Genomic DNA, 13,561 nt, shown 5'->3' on the forward strand with positions numbered 1-13,561 from the left:
AATTCTAATACAGTATGTGGAGTTCGACGAGTGACTATGTGTCATATTTGCCAAGTATTTGGTACTTCTGTTGGTATTGTGAATGGGCTCTCTGTTTGCATATTTTCAGACTATTTATTGTGTGTTTATAGGGATTGTATTGATTTTGTGCATTTTTCTCATATTCTGCTACTTTTAGAATTGGTTGGTTTATGAGGCAACCAGAGGCCTTCTCAGGCAGACACTTGCCAGAGGATTTTGTAGAAGATTCCTGCACAAGGGAGAGAGTTGGGCTAAGTCAGTGGTTGCCCAAGGCCAATCCACAGGGAAATGAGAAACATAAAGGTGATGTCATGGGTTGTTCCATCAGGCTACATCTATTCAGGGAAGGGACTGTTCTGGATATGCAGGCTACATAAGCTTCCTACCTTGTAATATTTCAGTGTCATCTATTTTTGAATGACAGGAGGTAGTAATTTGGATTTTTTGTTTTGTTTTAAGCTTTTAGAGGGTTTTTAGAAGAGTCTTTAAAATTTTTGTTTCTATTTAGTTTTGTAAATGACTTTTCCCCCCCTTTTTTGGCGCCCTGCCCCCATTCAAACTGTTGTTTCTCAGTCTAGTTGTGTAGGAGGACACAGCTCCCTGGCCCATGCTGGTATTCTGAGCCTTGCACTCCCCCCCGCTGACGCAGCTGGTTGCCAGTCGTCGGTCAGCCGCTCACGGCAGCTCTCACTGGCTGCCAGCCACTCACAATGGCTGCCGGCCACTCACGCTGGTCACCGGCCGCTCCTGGCAGTCAGCCCATGGCAGCCCGTGGCAGCCCACAGCAGCTCATGGCAGCTCACGCCGACCTCATGGCAGCTCACGCTGACCTCCGGCTACTCACAGTAGCCCAGCTCCAGGAAGAGCCATTGTTCACAATCTTAGCTGTAAAGGGCGCAGCTCACTGGCCCATGTGGGAATTGAACCAGTGACCTCAGCGTTAGGAGCCCGGCGCTCCAACCACCTGAGCCACTGGGCTGGTCCGTAAATGACTTTTTTTATGACTTAGCATAAAAAAAAAAACAAAAAACAACAGTTGGCAAACCCAGGTCAGTATCCCACATTTCTCTTGAAATTTTAGCCCTGTGTTGAAATCTCAAAATCAGGAATTTTCAACTCATTTCCTCTTGGACTTCAGTTTTGTAATATTTGGTAATTCTGGACTTTTTATTTTAAAATAATTTTTGGTTTATTCTTTTGTATTCTAATTAGTCACATCACTTAGGTTGATGTTTTTATTTCTTCTTTCATCTTTGTCTAGTTTCTTCACCTTTCCTTTGTGCCTCAGCGTGTTTGTTCTCTGTAAGTACGTAAGAGAGAAGACTCTTTATTCCTTTACTAGATGAAGGGAATGGAATGGGGCACCCTCATTGTGTTTCTGTTTTGAAGGGATTTCTTTAATATTTTGACAATATTTAGGTGGGTTGAAAAAAAAAACAAACACACCCAAGATGGTATCCTGTGAGAGGGACTCAACAGAAAGACTTGGGGGTAAGAGGTAAAAAGCCAGATTTGGGACCAGATGGGCCTGGCATCTTGCCTCCCTCTGCTTCACAGCTGAGCCCCTGGCATTACGTGTCTCGTCTTCAGTCTCCTCAGTTGCAAAATAAGGTCCTTCTAGGCTATAGAAAAACCCTGCCTCTGGGATTGTGGAGATGATCAAATACACAAAGAAATAGAAAGTGCCTAGCAATGGTCAATAACAAGCAAACACTCAACTAGCAGCTCAACTGATGACAGCTGTCATCGGTGGTGGTGGGTGGTGGTGGTGGTCGTGGTCAAGGTCAAGGTCAAGGTCAGGAGGCAGGAGAATGCCGGTGAGGAGGAGACCAGCTAGGCAGAAAGAGTCTGCGGGAAAGTTGGGGAGGCCACAGGTTGGGTTTTGTCCATGTGAATTTCCAGTTCTAATTGGAAAGTCTTAGAAGCCACAGTTTGATCTACAAAAATTCACTGAGTACCCACTGTGGGCCCTACACTGCTAGGCACTAGGAGTGTGCTTGGTGAGCTAAATCAGACTCGTCTTTCCATCGCGTGCATTTAGAGGGGTGTCTGAAATCATGGATCATCACAGCAAGTGGGGTCTCGTTACAACCCAACCTCAGGGCACTGGAAAAGAAACATGTGTTTTCAGAGTGTACAGCAGAGGAAGCTGCCCCAGACCTGGGCATGTCGGGGAATACTTTCCTGAGAAAATGACGTGTGCACACTGTCGCTGTGAGCTGAAGGGTGAGCGTGTGGTGGCGTTGTTCCAAGGTCGGCGCGAACAGTGTGTCCGCAGGCCCTCTGGTGGAAAGGAGCGGACGTAGTAGGGGACCCGGCAGAAGGTCAGCAGAACTGGAGTGGTGTCAGATGAATGTGCAGGGCTGGTGGGGGGCTGCCCTGTGGGGACAAACGGCAGTCTGGTGTCCTGGACTTCCTCAGAACAATGGGAAGCCCTGTCCTGAGGGCCAGAGGTGCCATAATCAAGTTGTCTGCTTCACAAATCTCTCTGGCCTCAGAATAGGGGAGAGAATTTGAGGGGAAGCTAGAGATAATGGTAGCTGGGTCTAGGGAGGCGGTTGGTTCTAGAAACATAAAATTGGTGGTGGGAAGAGTGGCTTTGAGAGTTGTTTGGGAGGTCGACTCACAAGGCTTGGTGACAACATGGAGATGGGGAACTGTCTGTGTGAAGGATGACACCCAGCTGGAACTAGATGGAAGTCAGTACCTTTCACTGAGCTGCAGAAGGGTAGAAAGAGGCCAGGGCTGGGGTGACCTTGAGTTTGACCTTGAATGGGGTGAGAGGCCACCATGAATTTTGTCTTTGCCTCGAGTTAGGAGTGCCTTTGGACCTCATGTGAGGAAGAATCTGGATCTAGAGCTCAACGGATGGGCTGCAGTGGAAGTAGAAGAAAATCTAGTGGTAAGGGGGCTACAAGAGATGGACACCCCAAACTGAGCTTCCAACCAGAATCGTCCCAGAGCTGGAAGGGTTTTGGGAGATCAAGTCTTAGCCCCTTCATTGTACAAGTAAGGAAACTGAGGCTCAGAGACGGGCATTAGGACCTGCTTATTAGTGGCGAAACCGTCTCGTGTGGAATTTTTCGTTGTCCTAGCTCAGTCCCTTGTCACGACACCAAGTAGAGACTGCTCGTGTAGAGGGACCATGAGCCAAGGGCTCAGATGCCAACCCCTTGATATCAGAGCTATTTGTTGTCAGCCTCCGAGCGGACAGTTCACAGCTTCACATTCTCCTCTTGATTCCTTTGGAACTGACATTCTGCCGCCTCCTTATTAGAGAGCGAGCAGAGCAAGAGCTAGAAGTGGCTTGGGAGCTAGAAATAGAACTAACTATACCATGCCCTTAATAGTCAAGCCTGGCAGTGTCCGCATGGCAGCCGGCAAGGACTGGGGCAAGGTTAACGCTCAGGTAATTTGGTGACACTCTCTTTTTCTGCTAGTTATTCAAGAATCCAGTCAACTCCAGAAGCACGTCATCGCTTACAGCTGGCCCCCCAAGTCAGAGGATTAGGTATAAGAAAGGGAAGACCGGATTTCTCAACAGACGACACACGGCAGCTTCTCCCAGCCACTACCACTAAAAATGTAACGTTGAATTATGTGCGGAATATATGAATTAGATGCAGAAAAAGTTAAAAATGCTAACCAGAGCTAAGACTAACATCTGCTGGAATGACCCTCCAGCAGCCACGGTCTCCAGACTCAACCTCTGAAATGCTCGCGAGGTTGCCACCTTCACACAGAGCGACCAGTTTCCATAGGAAATGTCTTTTTACCAAAACACAGGTAATGGTTATGTCACTTTGAGGCCTTGTCACTCAGCAGGCACGTCTGGGAGTCCCTTCTGCACTGGTTCACATGAGATGTCCCTTGTTCTTTTGAGCTGTCACCCCATCATCCATTGGCCGAATAGAAGGCTGACGAAAGTCCCTTCCCTATCTGCGCTTGGTATGTCCTGGAAATGGCCCGTGGGCTGTGTCCTGGCACACACTTCTGTGTACACGGGTTTCTGTAGGGCTGATTTCAGGCAGTGGGACTGCTAGGTCACACATAGACACGGAGCTTCCGCTCAGCTGCCCTTCAACACAAGGCCATCAGTCTGTCCCCACCTGCAGCACCACGCGTCTCCTGGCCAAGCCAGCAGTAGCACTGCGAGCATGCCCAGCCCCCAACCAGTTGAAAGCGCGGGCTCAGAGCTGTTCTCCTGTGGGGCGAGGTCTGTGGGCCATGACCTTGGCCTCCTCATGCTTGTCTCTAACCCAAAGAGGTGCAACTTCACTGAGATGCCTTTCAGAGATTTGCCACAGAGAGGTGGAGGGTAAAGCCTGCTGAAAGGTGTTAGAGAAGAGAGGCCGAGTGTACCGAGGTCTGGGGGTCCCGCGTCTTGAATCCGTCACGAGGGTGGCTGAGCGTTAGAACTGACATCACAAGAGCCATGTGAGGGCTCTTGGCAGCACTCCGGGGCAGCAGCCTCCTCATTTGGTCATTTTGAACCTGAATGGGAACCTCTTCTGGTCCCAGATCTACATAAATTGGGAATGGCCACAATTTAAAGAATGCTCCCAACCTTTGCAATCGAGGTGCCTGTCTTCCCAGCCTGCTCCCTGCTTTCTCATTGCAGGCACAGACGGGTCACCTAGTTCATGGTGCAGAACTAGGGTTACAGCAGGACTTGTCATCTTATCGGGACACTTTTGAGCATGAAAGGTAGTGCTAACGGGAGGGGATACTGGGACGACCGGGATAGACCAGGACCTTCCTGGCAAACTGGGATGTATGGGCACCCCAACTTTTCTCTCCTTAATCATGATACTGATATTCGTAATAATGTAGTTGTGACACTATAATGAAATACGTAAATGAAGTAAATGAAACCATGTAATTAACTATTATCATCATTAGCACATTTAGGAGAGAGTGCGTCCCATTTCCAACTAGCTTTAAAACAGACTTGCGTGAGAGGAGACGCTCCCATGGCCCTTGTCAGACTGGCTGCACGTCTGCAAGGAAAGTGACATGGGCTCATCTGTGCTGCTTCGGAAGTCTTTGTGGAAACTTTAAGGACAGGAGGACGGGAGCAAACTCAGGAGAATTGGACGGGAACTTTCTCAGAGACCTTTCTTGGGGGTTCCTGACCAGAGCTCGAGGTCAGTGACTACGGTTGGTTGTTGGGGGGACTCTGGGCTCCCCCTCCCTCTGTTGCCCATGCCCAGTGCAGCCCCTTCTGGCACAGCCATCAAAATGCCCCACAGCACCACCTTGAACAGAGAGGGCTCAGTCCAGTTTGGGTGTGGAATGGCCATCGTTAGGCAGCGAACGTACATAGAATGTTCTGAGCGCCAAAGTACCTTAGAAATTAGAAAAAACATTTACAGTCCCTTAGAAATATCGAGACCAATTTTGCTCCAGCTTCAATGACCCCATCCTACCATCAGAAATTTTTGCCATACTCCCATACTGTAACTACACCTCCCAGTTCCTTTAAATCAGTATGCTTTCTCTATGTAAATGAATTTGGTGTTCAAGGAAAATCATACCAATACCACTTAGCTTCTAGCTAAGTCTTTTTAAATACACACGAAGGTCAATCGTAGCTCTTCAAATGGACAGGTTGGCCTGTGTCCCCTCAGAATTGTCTTGGGCAGCGTTGATCTAAGCCCAGCACTCTCCTCCCCAGCATAGGGCGAGGGGCCTGGTCCGTGCCCCCACCTAGGAAACACTTGTCTGGACCCCAGGAGGGACGCTGACGGGGTCTCCCTGTGCCATGCAGCAGATGCCAACAGTTATCTACCATCAAAGGGGACAGATTCAATTTTGACCCCAGTATCCAGCACGGCAGCGCTTAGCTGAGGATTCTGGTCCCACCCAGCTGGAGCCTGTGGAGTCTCAACAGGACGAAATTACTCGGGGCATATTTTCTTTCCATGACATTTGCCTTCTAATAATAAATCGACAGATGCAGTCATCTCGATCTGCCTTTACCATGACATTTGCTGTCACTTCACATGTTTTTGTTTGTAGGCACAGCCAAGAAACGGGCTCATCCGTGGGACTTTAACCCGCACGCGCCCCTGGCCTCAGCAGAGCTGTGTCCCCAACCAGAGGGCCAGGGCTCAGGCACCTTTACTTCCTGTGCCCCCCCCCCCCCCCGCCCAGCCCAGGTCAACACCTTCCCTCTTACTTGGGGATTTGGGGGTGGCAGTCTTTTCCTCCATCGTGCTCTCTCTTGCTTGGATGCTAGAAAAGAGCCTGTTTCTAAAAATATGTATTTAGATATGTGGTAGGATGCACTTTCCATAAAGTTCAAAAGCAAGCAAAACGAAGCCCAGGTACACGTGATGATACTAAACCATTCACAGCTGCACGTGATAAACCCGAGGTTCTATGTTAGCTCTGGTGGAAAAGGTGAACGAGGGGAGGGGAGGGGAGAAGGGCGTTCTAGAGAAGAAGGTAAGCAGCTGTGTTCTTTCTTGGGTTGGCTGGAGGGTTATGGGGCTTGTAGTATTTTTAAATACTAAATTTAAAAAGTAAGTGTTGAGACTGTCTCCATGGGTCAGTGGAATGGACATTTGAAGGAACCCAGTATTTGGGGAGTGGACCTGTTACGCACGGTCAAAGGAGACTGTTTGAGGCCCTTCCTTTCGCACAAATCGAGCGGTGCCCAGACGGTTCCCAGCACATTCTAGGCCCTCGTCAAACATTTGTTGAGGATTTTTTTCACATGTGTATTTTTAAACTTGTTGTGGACGTTTCCAAGCACACTGAAGTGGACATGAGGCCCCGGGGCCCCCGGCACAGCTGCGGGAGCCATCAGCCCTGCCACTCTTGTTCCCACTGACATCCCCACCTTTTCTTTGCGTGTCTTTCAAAGCAAATGCCAAAAATCACATCGTTTCACCCCCACTATGAGTTCCTTTGGGGTGTGCTGAAGTTGCCTGCTTTTCCCTTGTCTTCCCGCGCGGCCTGAGTCACGGCACAGGTCCCAGGGCCTCGGGCAGGGAGTAGACCCTCGGTCCTGGGAACCCAGGAGTCTCCTAAGGCCACCACCCATCTTTTGGGCCTCCTTTTAAAGGCCCCCAAATTGCACAGTGCAGATTTCCCTAGTTCCCAAAGCAAAACGGACACATTCTCAGCGACCAGCAAATGTCAGCTGTGCACTCTCTAAAGAACGCACTTTGGGAACAGACAGAGCCCAAGTGAGTGTGATGTCAGTTGTCACCATCTGTGTGGAAAGACCCTGCCATGGCCAGCTGCTGGCCCCTTTGCGCTGTATTAATAGCAGGGCCATGGGGCCCAATGGGCTCGGAAGCCAGGGAGCGGGGAGGGACAGCTGTGGCAGACATCACACCATGCTTGCGGCGTGTGCTCCGTGGCGCGGCCACACACATGGCCCACATCTTGCCGTGCTGCTCAGAGCCCCGCAGGCCCGCGCCTGCCTTCTCCTTGTAGGGTCAGGAATGGGCTGAGCTGACATACACTTGGTGAAGGAGCCAAATTAAGGTTGGCGTGATTGGAATAGAGGGTTCGGATGGCTCCGCTTTCTGGGTCAGCTTACATTTTTACGGGAAACCAAGCATGTGCGGGCCGAATGAGGCAGTGGTATGTCAACAGCTGGGGGTATTGGGTTCTATATGCCAAGTCTGGACAGATAATTTTAAATGTCACGGGCCAAATGGAAGCGCAGGTGGCAGCAGGATAGAGGGGCACAGGCGTTGGAGGACACGGCCTTCCTGTGGCTAGGCCTGTCCGGGGGTTGGGCAGGATTAGTGCCCGGGAGAAGCCCAGCACGTGGAGTCCCGGGAAGAAGGAGAGAGGGTCATCTGAGTAAGCGGGAGGTGCCGGCAACAAGCAGGAGGGCGGGGAGGCTCTGAGCACGTGCTGGGGGCAGGCGCCGATGAACCTGTGTGGACACGCCAAGGACAGGCCTAGAGTTGAGAGGTCAGCGGGGCCCAGCCCCAGGCCCGGAGGAACAGGCCAGGGTCTAAAGTCTGTGGTTAAGGCCCCTGGTTTTGGTGTCAGACAGAAGTGATGACCAACCTCAGCCCCTCTCTGTCCACCCCCTGCTCTCAGGGCAGCTCACTGGTCTGCCCAGTTACAAGGAAGGGCCCAAGGCAGGCATCCGGAGGGCTCAGACAGACAAGTAGCCTGGCGCTCAGAAAGGAGTCCCGAGATGATGGCCGCTCTTAATAGCAAACATTAACTTGTGGACAAACCGCCCTAGTGGTATGGAATTGGAAACTGCCCTCCAAGCCCGATCCAACCCAGAGACATGGAGTGTTTCAACTGCATAGGATTTTTTAAAAAGTCTGAGTTGTGCCGCTAACGTTTCGATATGAGAAGATTTTACCAAAAGCTTTGGGCGTTTGACTTCTCTGGCCCTTGGGAGCCTCTAGCTGTCTGGGGCCTGCTGTCAGCCTGTCCACAGGCAGCCGTAGCCGAGGGGCGGCCGCCCCCTGTCGGGGAGCTACAAACCTGCCACCGTGCCAGTGGCCACCTGGCCTCATCACTCATCTCTGAGCGGGGCCTGCCTCTGAAGGCATTTGCACCGCAGTCAAGTGGAGCTATTATTATCTCAGCAGGAACGAGGGCCATCACGGGTAGCCACGGAGTTCTGGCTGGGGCCTCCTTGACTTGCTGGGACTTTGGTCTAGGAGACTTGGGCTCATGGACGAGCACTGGGTGGCCTGGCCTGGGGAGGAGGCGGCGAAGGATGGCGGGCAGTGCGCCTTCATGAGGGCCTTGGCCAGGCCCATGTTGCTAGTGCAGTTGCCCTTTTTCCTCCCTGTGGCCCCTCAGTAACCGGAGCAGAAACACAACAGGGTTCTGGCAGTTACCGTGGCAACACCTATGTCTCTGCGTCTCTGGGCCTCTCAGCCACTGCTGGATGGGGGCTTAGGAAGGCTGCGAGCAGGCCAGGGTGGTCTGAAACCTGGGCATGGCTTCTCAGGGCTGGGGGTGCGGGGGGAGGTTCTCTTGGGGCCCTTGGGCCCTTGGCTGGCTGCAGGCAGCCCTTGAGTTCCTTCCTAGTCCTATGCAGTGTCCTTGTTCTCTGCCGTCCAGATTGCTGTCTTGCTCGTCCAGGCCCCTGGGAAGAAAGCATGGCAGCAGTGACTGGCTGGGCCTCAGGGCCATCTACACGAAGGCTTAGGAGAGCCTTCCTCTTTTTAAAGAGCCTGTGGAGAAGCACTAGGGTTGGCCGTTCCCACGCAGCCGGACTCCGGCTTTGTTTGTTCTCACTTGTTTGTTTGACGTGTCTTGTGGTACCTGCCACATCCTGAGCATTAGGGGTACGTTGGATCACTTAAGCTTCACAGCAGCCTTGCCCAGAACAGGCACAGAGAGCTCAGGTAACTGGCCCAAGGCCACAGAGGTAAAGAGCAGTAGAGTCTGATTGGGAACTCAGGTGGTCAGTCAGGCTGCAGAACCCACTCTCCAAACCCCTGCCCTCGGATGCTGCGTGGGAGCTGAGGAGCTGAGGGAGGATCCAAGACGGGGATGCCCTGAATCAGGAACCCGCCAGGTAGCAAGCTGTGGGAAGACTCGGGTGGGGAAGCGCCGGCGTGGGCTCTAGGGACAGCTGGAGGTCAGCCTGGCTGCAGGAAGTGACGGGGGAGAGCGGGGCTGGGCAAGGAGGGCGGTGGAAGCCCAGGGCTGCCCCTAATCACGTGTTTGCAAGTTCTTTCTGCTCCCATGTGGAGGAGGGCCTCCAGGCCGGGGGACACCAGGAGAGCAGCGGGTCCAGGCGAGGCCTGGTGATGAAGAGCTTGTCTGAGATGCGTTCAGAAGGCCCCCAGGGCGCTGTGAGGGGCCGACGGTGACTGCCTTGACGGGGGTTCGCCTCCTCAGGCAGCCCCGTTGGGGGGCTTTCCTCCTGAGGCTCTTTCTTGCCAGTGTACAAGAGGGACCCTGGCACTTCTGGACTCGACCTCACCGCTTTGGGTCTCAGCCTGCCATCAGAGCTGGTGCCTTTCAGCCTGGAGCACTCACGGCCTTAGGACGAGGCCGACTTGGAGAGCTGACAGGTGGTGGGTGGGGGTCACAGTTGGGAAGACAGAGGAGCTTTGGGCAGGGTGGGGGCGACACCAGTGTGTATGCGGTGACCCAACCTCCAGCCCACCCGGCACTTCTGAGAAGAGGCTCATCTTCATCCTCTAAACAGATGTTATGGGTTTTTCGGTTTTTATTTTCTGATGGGTTAGGAAAGTGAACCTTGAGAAAAGTTAATGTCTGAAGCCACTTCTCCAGTGCCCTGATGAAAATGGCAGGCCAGGGGGGGGTCAGCCAGCTAGTTGAGTGGGTGACTGGTGCTTGCTGTGGGTACACCGTGAAGGGGTCTCCTGGACCAGCCCAGGCCCTCCCTGGAGCCAGCACCGTGGTGACTGGTATTCCTGGGGGGCTCCAGCGGTGGCACTCAGTACCCCAGGTCCTGACCACTAGATGGCACAGCTGCAGGAACAACACTGATGGTGCCTCCTAGGGCCCCTTTCTCAGGAGAATGCTGGGGTGGGGGTTCCGAAGCCTTCTGGGCCCCGGACACCTGCTCTCGGACCTGGCCTTGTGGTCACAGGTAAGTGATGTCACCTGTCTGTTACGCCAGTGGGTATGGAGATCATGAGTTTCCACTAGGTCTATCATTTCATCGTGAACAGGGCCACACAGTCAACTGGCTCGTTTCTTCTTTTGTTCCCCACTTCCTGTCTGCTCTGCTGGAGCGCCACAGCCCCGTCTGGCCAACTGGAGGGTTTCAGGAGAGGCTTCTGTAAGGCTGACTTCCTGCACGCTGCCCTTGACTAGCGAGGGCCCTGAAGAAGGGGGCTTGGGCCGGTGATCTGGCTTAAGGTCATGTTAGGAGGCCTGGAGGTTGCGACTCAACCCATCTCATGAACAACCCGCCCCCCTTCCTCAGAAAAGGGGCCACATTTTCAAACCATGACTGCTTCTCCCTTAAATCAACAACAGACAACAGACGAAAGATGCCTGTAAATAGAAGTTGTGCTGATGGCTGTTTGGGCCACTGGAAGAAGCACCTGAGTATGACCTTGGGGTGTGGTGTGAGTGTGTGTGTATGGTTTTGCTTATCCTGTTAACTCTTTTCTCCCCCTTTCTCTTTCTACCCCAGGCCTTTCTGCTTTCAAGTGTCCTTAGCGCCTGCTGCGGCTGTGTCCCCTTTGAGGCTCTGGTGCGACTCTGTGGCGCCTCTGAGGCCCATGAACGCAGCCTCTTCGATTTGAAATCTTCGTGTTTCAACCTCTTGTCGTTGGGAGCTTAACGTTTGCTCTCTGAAGGAAAGGTCTGCTAAGAAAGGTCTTGGGAGGCAAGGACTGATTTTCACCCTCCACCAGCACCCCCTGTTCTTGAGGGTTTCCCCAGCGCCTTGTCTGTAAATGCCACTTAGAGTCGAATTAGGTCTGGCTTTGAGGAAGGCCCAGCAGGGTGGCTGCTTAGAAGCACCTTGGCTGAGCTCCACCACTGGGCTTCTTGAAGATGGCTTGATTACTTCGTGGTGGCCAGCGCACCGGCGAAGCCATCGGAAAGGCGGGTTTACTGTACCCCTGCGCTGCCAGGCCGTATCAGGTGATGTGCCGGAAACTCCAGGCCATCCCAGAGCACACACTTGGTGCTGCTGCCTAATAAATGAGCCCACTGGTGGCAGTGACCTGGGTGGAGGCAATTGTGCTCATCCACCCCTGGCTGCTTGGCTGGGGCCTTAGCTGATCAGACGTGTGGCCTTCTGCCCCCGACGAGAGCACTGGAGGGTCCACCGCCCGAGCCCTGCACACGTCCTGTCCTGGCCACACGCAGACTGCCTCTCCCGGCCGCAGCACACTCGCCTTGGCAGAATGTCCGGGCTCTTGCTGGGACTTCCATCAGCTTGGCATCTCCGAAAGCAGGGGCGAGGCCTGTCAGGGTTGGAGGGCATGGGGAGTGCAGGCCTGTGACAGTGAGGTGGCTCTCCCAGGGGTTTACTATGACCAGGAGGGACTAGCCTTCTGCTTTGCTTAGGAGCGAGCTGACGGCCCCTGTTTGATTTGCAGCTTTTGTTCCGAATTGGGTGGGAGTTCCCCATGGTTGCAACACTCGTGTCTTGCAGCCTCACACATCATTGGCACACCCCGCCACTCAAGCCAAGGTAGTGAAGCCTTTGGAAGATGGCACGTTGAGACCGGCCATCAGTGCTGCAGCTGCGACAGAGCTGGGACAAAGTTGTTTCCCATGGTGCCCTGAGCCTGCTACCCAGGCCCTGACAGACCCGCGTTCAAAGGCCGTTTCTTCAGAGTAAACAGTGCTGCCTTTGAACTGGGATGAGAGGCGGGCAGTTGGAGGCAGGTTTCAATGTGATGCTTGAATGGCATCCTCGAGGAAGGTGCCATATGGGTCTATGGTTTATGATCATGTAAGGCCTTGGGGCACGAGGGGGACTGTCACTGTCCTGTGACACGTGTCCATCTGGGACCACCATCGGGCCCCCATGTGGGGCAGGGCTGGGAGGGGTAACGTGGGGACCCTGAGCCACAGCATGAAATTGGGGAGGCGTGCATGAGCACAGCCTGTGTGAGACATGACGGGAAGCACACTTGCGGAGGGCCCCCTCCAGTCCTTGTGCTCGATTCAGGGTGGGTTGGAGGCTTTCCTGAAGACTCTGCGGGCTGTGCAGCCAGGCAGGACGTGGGACGATGGACCAGAGCAAAGCTGGCCCCAGCCAGGCCGCCGTCTGTCTCCATCCTGTCCCGCCCCAGCGCTGGCCGGGAGTTCCTCTGCATCAAGCCTGCAGTACCACCCGCCCGTACCTTGGCCTTGAGCACCTGCTTCTCCACGAAGGCTCTGACACTGCCGCCTACAGCGGCCCGCGCCCTTGACCTGCAGGTGTCCTCCCATCCCAGGGCTTTCTCACCCCTGGCCTGCTTGGCGCCCCCACCACGCAGCCCTCCCTGGGCATCACAGCCCCGTCCTCTCCGGCCCTGTGTGGATGACTTGTTTGCCGACCTCTACACTGAGCTCCAAGGCCACGGGCAGGAGCTGCCTTGCCGACTGGCTTCTGCAGCTTCTGTCTCCCTGCATGGCACACAGTAGGTGCCTAATAAATTCGTGTAGAAATGGTAGTGGTGTCTGTCCATTCTGAACAGAGCCCAGCTCCACGCGTGCGCGAGTCCCAGGAGCGAGTCTGCATTCTCGCTCCCTCGCTCTTCAGTGGCTCTAATGAACAGTTGCTCTGGGGTCCTGTGCAAAGCCTGACACTCCCACCTTCACTCCAGATCGAGTCAGGTCGCCACTGTCACTTCTCTCAGTGCAGTCTGCTCTTTTCCTTCGCGGCACTTAGCACAGCACAGAATTATATGCTTATTTTCTTAATGCCTGTCTTCCTCACCAGACTAAACCCCGAAGGGCAGGGCCTGTCTTTCTCGCACACTTAGTATAGAGTAGGCATTTAGGTAATTGCTGGGTGGATGGACAGAGCAAAAGGATTCAGACACTTGAAGACATGAAAAAGGCAAATGCAGGGGACGTGTCCCAAGTGCAGAGTGGCTTCCTGACATTCGTG

The 13,561-nt window shown here is 53.6% G+C and overlaps 1 protein-coding gene across 1 annotated transcript in view; it reads left to right on the forward strand.

Annotated features, from left to right (window-relative positions):
- The window catches only part of LOC308490894 (uncharacterized protein), a 28,761-nt gene extending 15,641 nt beyond the window's left edge, over positions 1-13,120 (forward strand). Inside the window, exon 4 of the mRNA XM_081033668.1 lies at positions 11,141-13,120. Within this exon, the coding sequence (XP_080889794.1) occupies positions 11,141-11,166 (26 nt within the window). The 3' untranslated portion in view covers positions 11,167-13,120. The remainder of the gene's footprint in view (positions 1-11,140) is intronic.
- Positions 13,121-13,561: the final 441 nt, after the last annotated feature.

The sequence above is a fragment of the Rhinolophus hipposideros genome (genome assembly GCF_964194185.1).
Source record: "Rhinolophus hipposideros genome assembly, chromosome: 22".
Classification (NCBI taxonomy): domain Eukaryota; kingdom Metazoa; phylum Chordata; class Mammalia; order Chiroptera; family Rhinolophidae; genus Rhinolophus; species Rhinolophus hipposideros.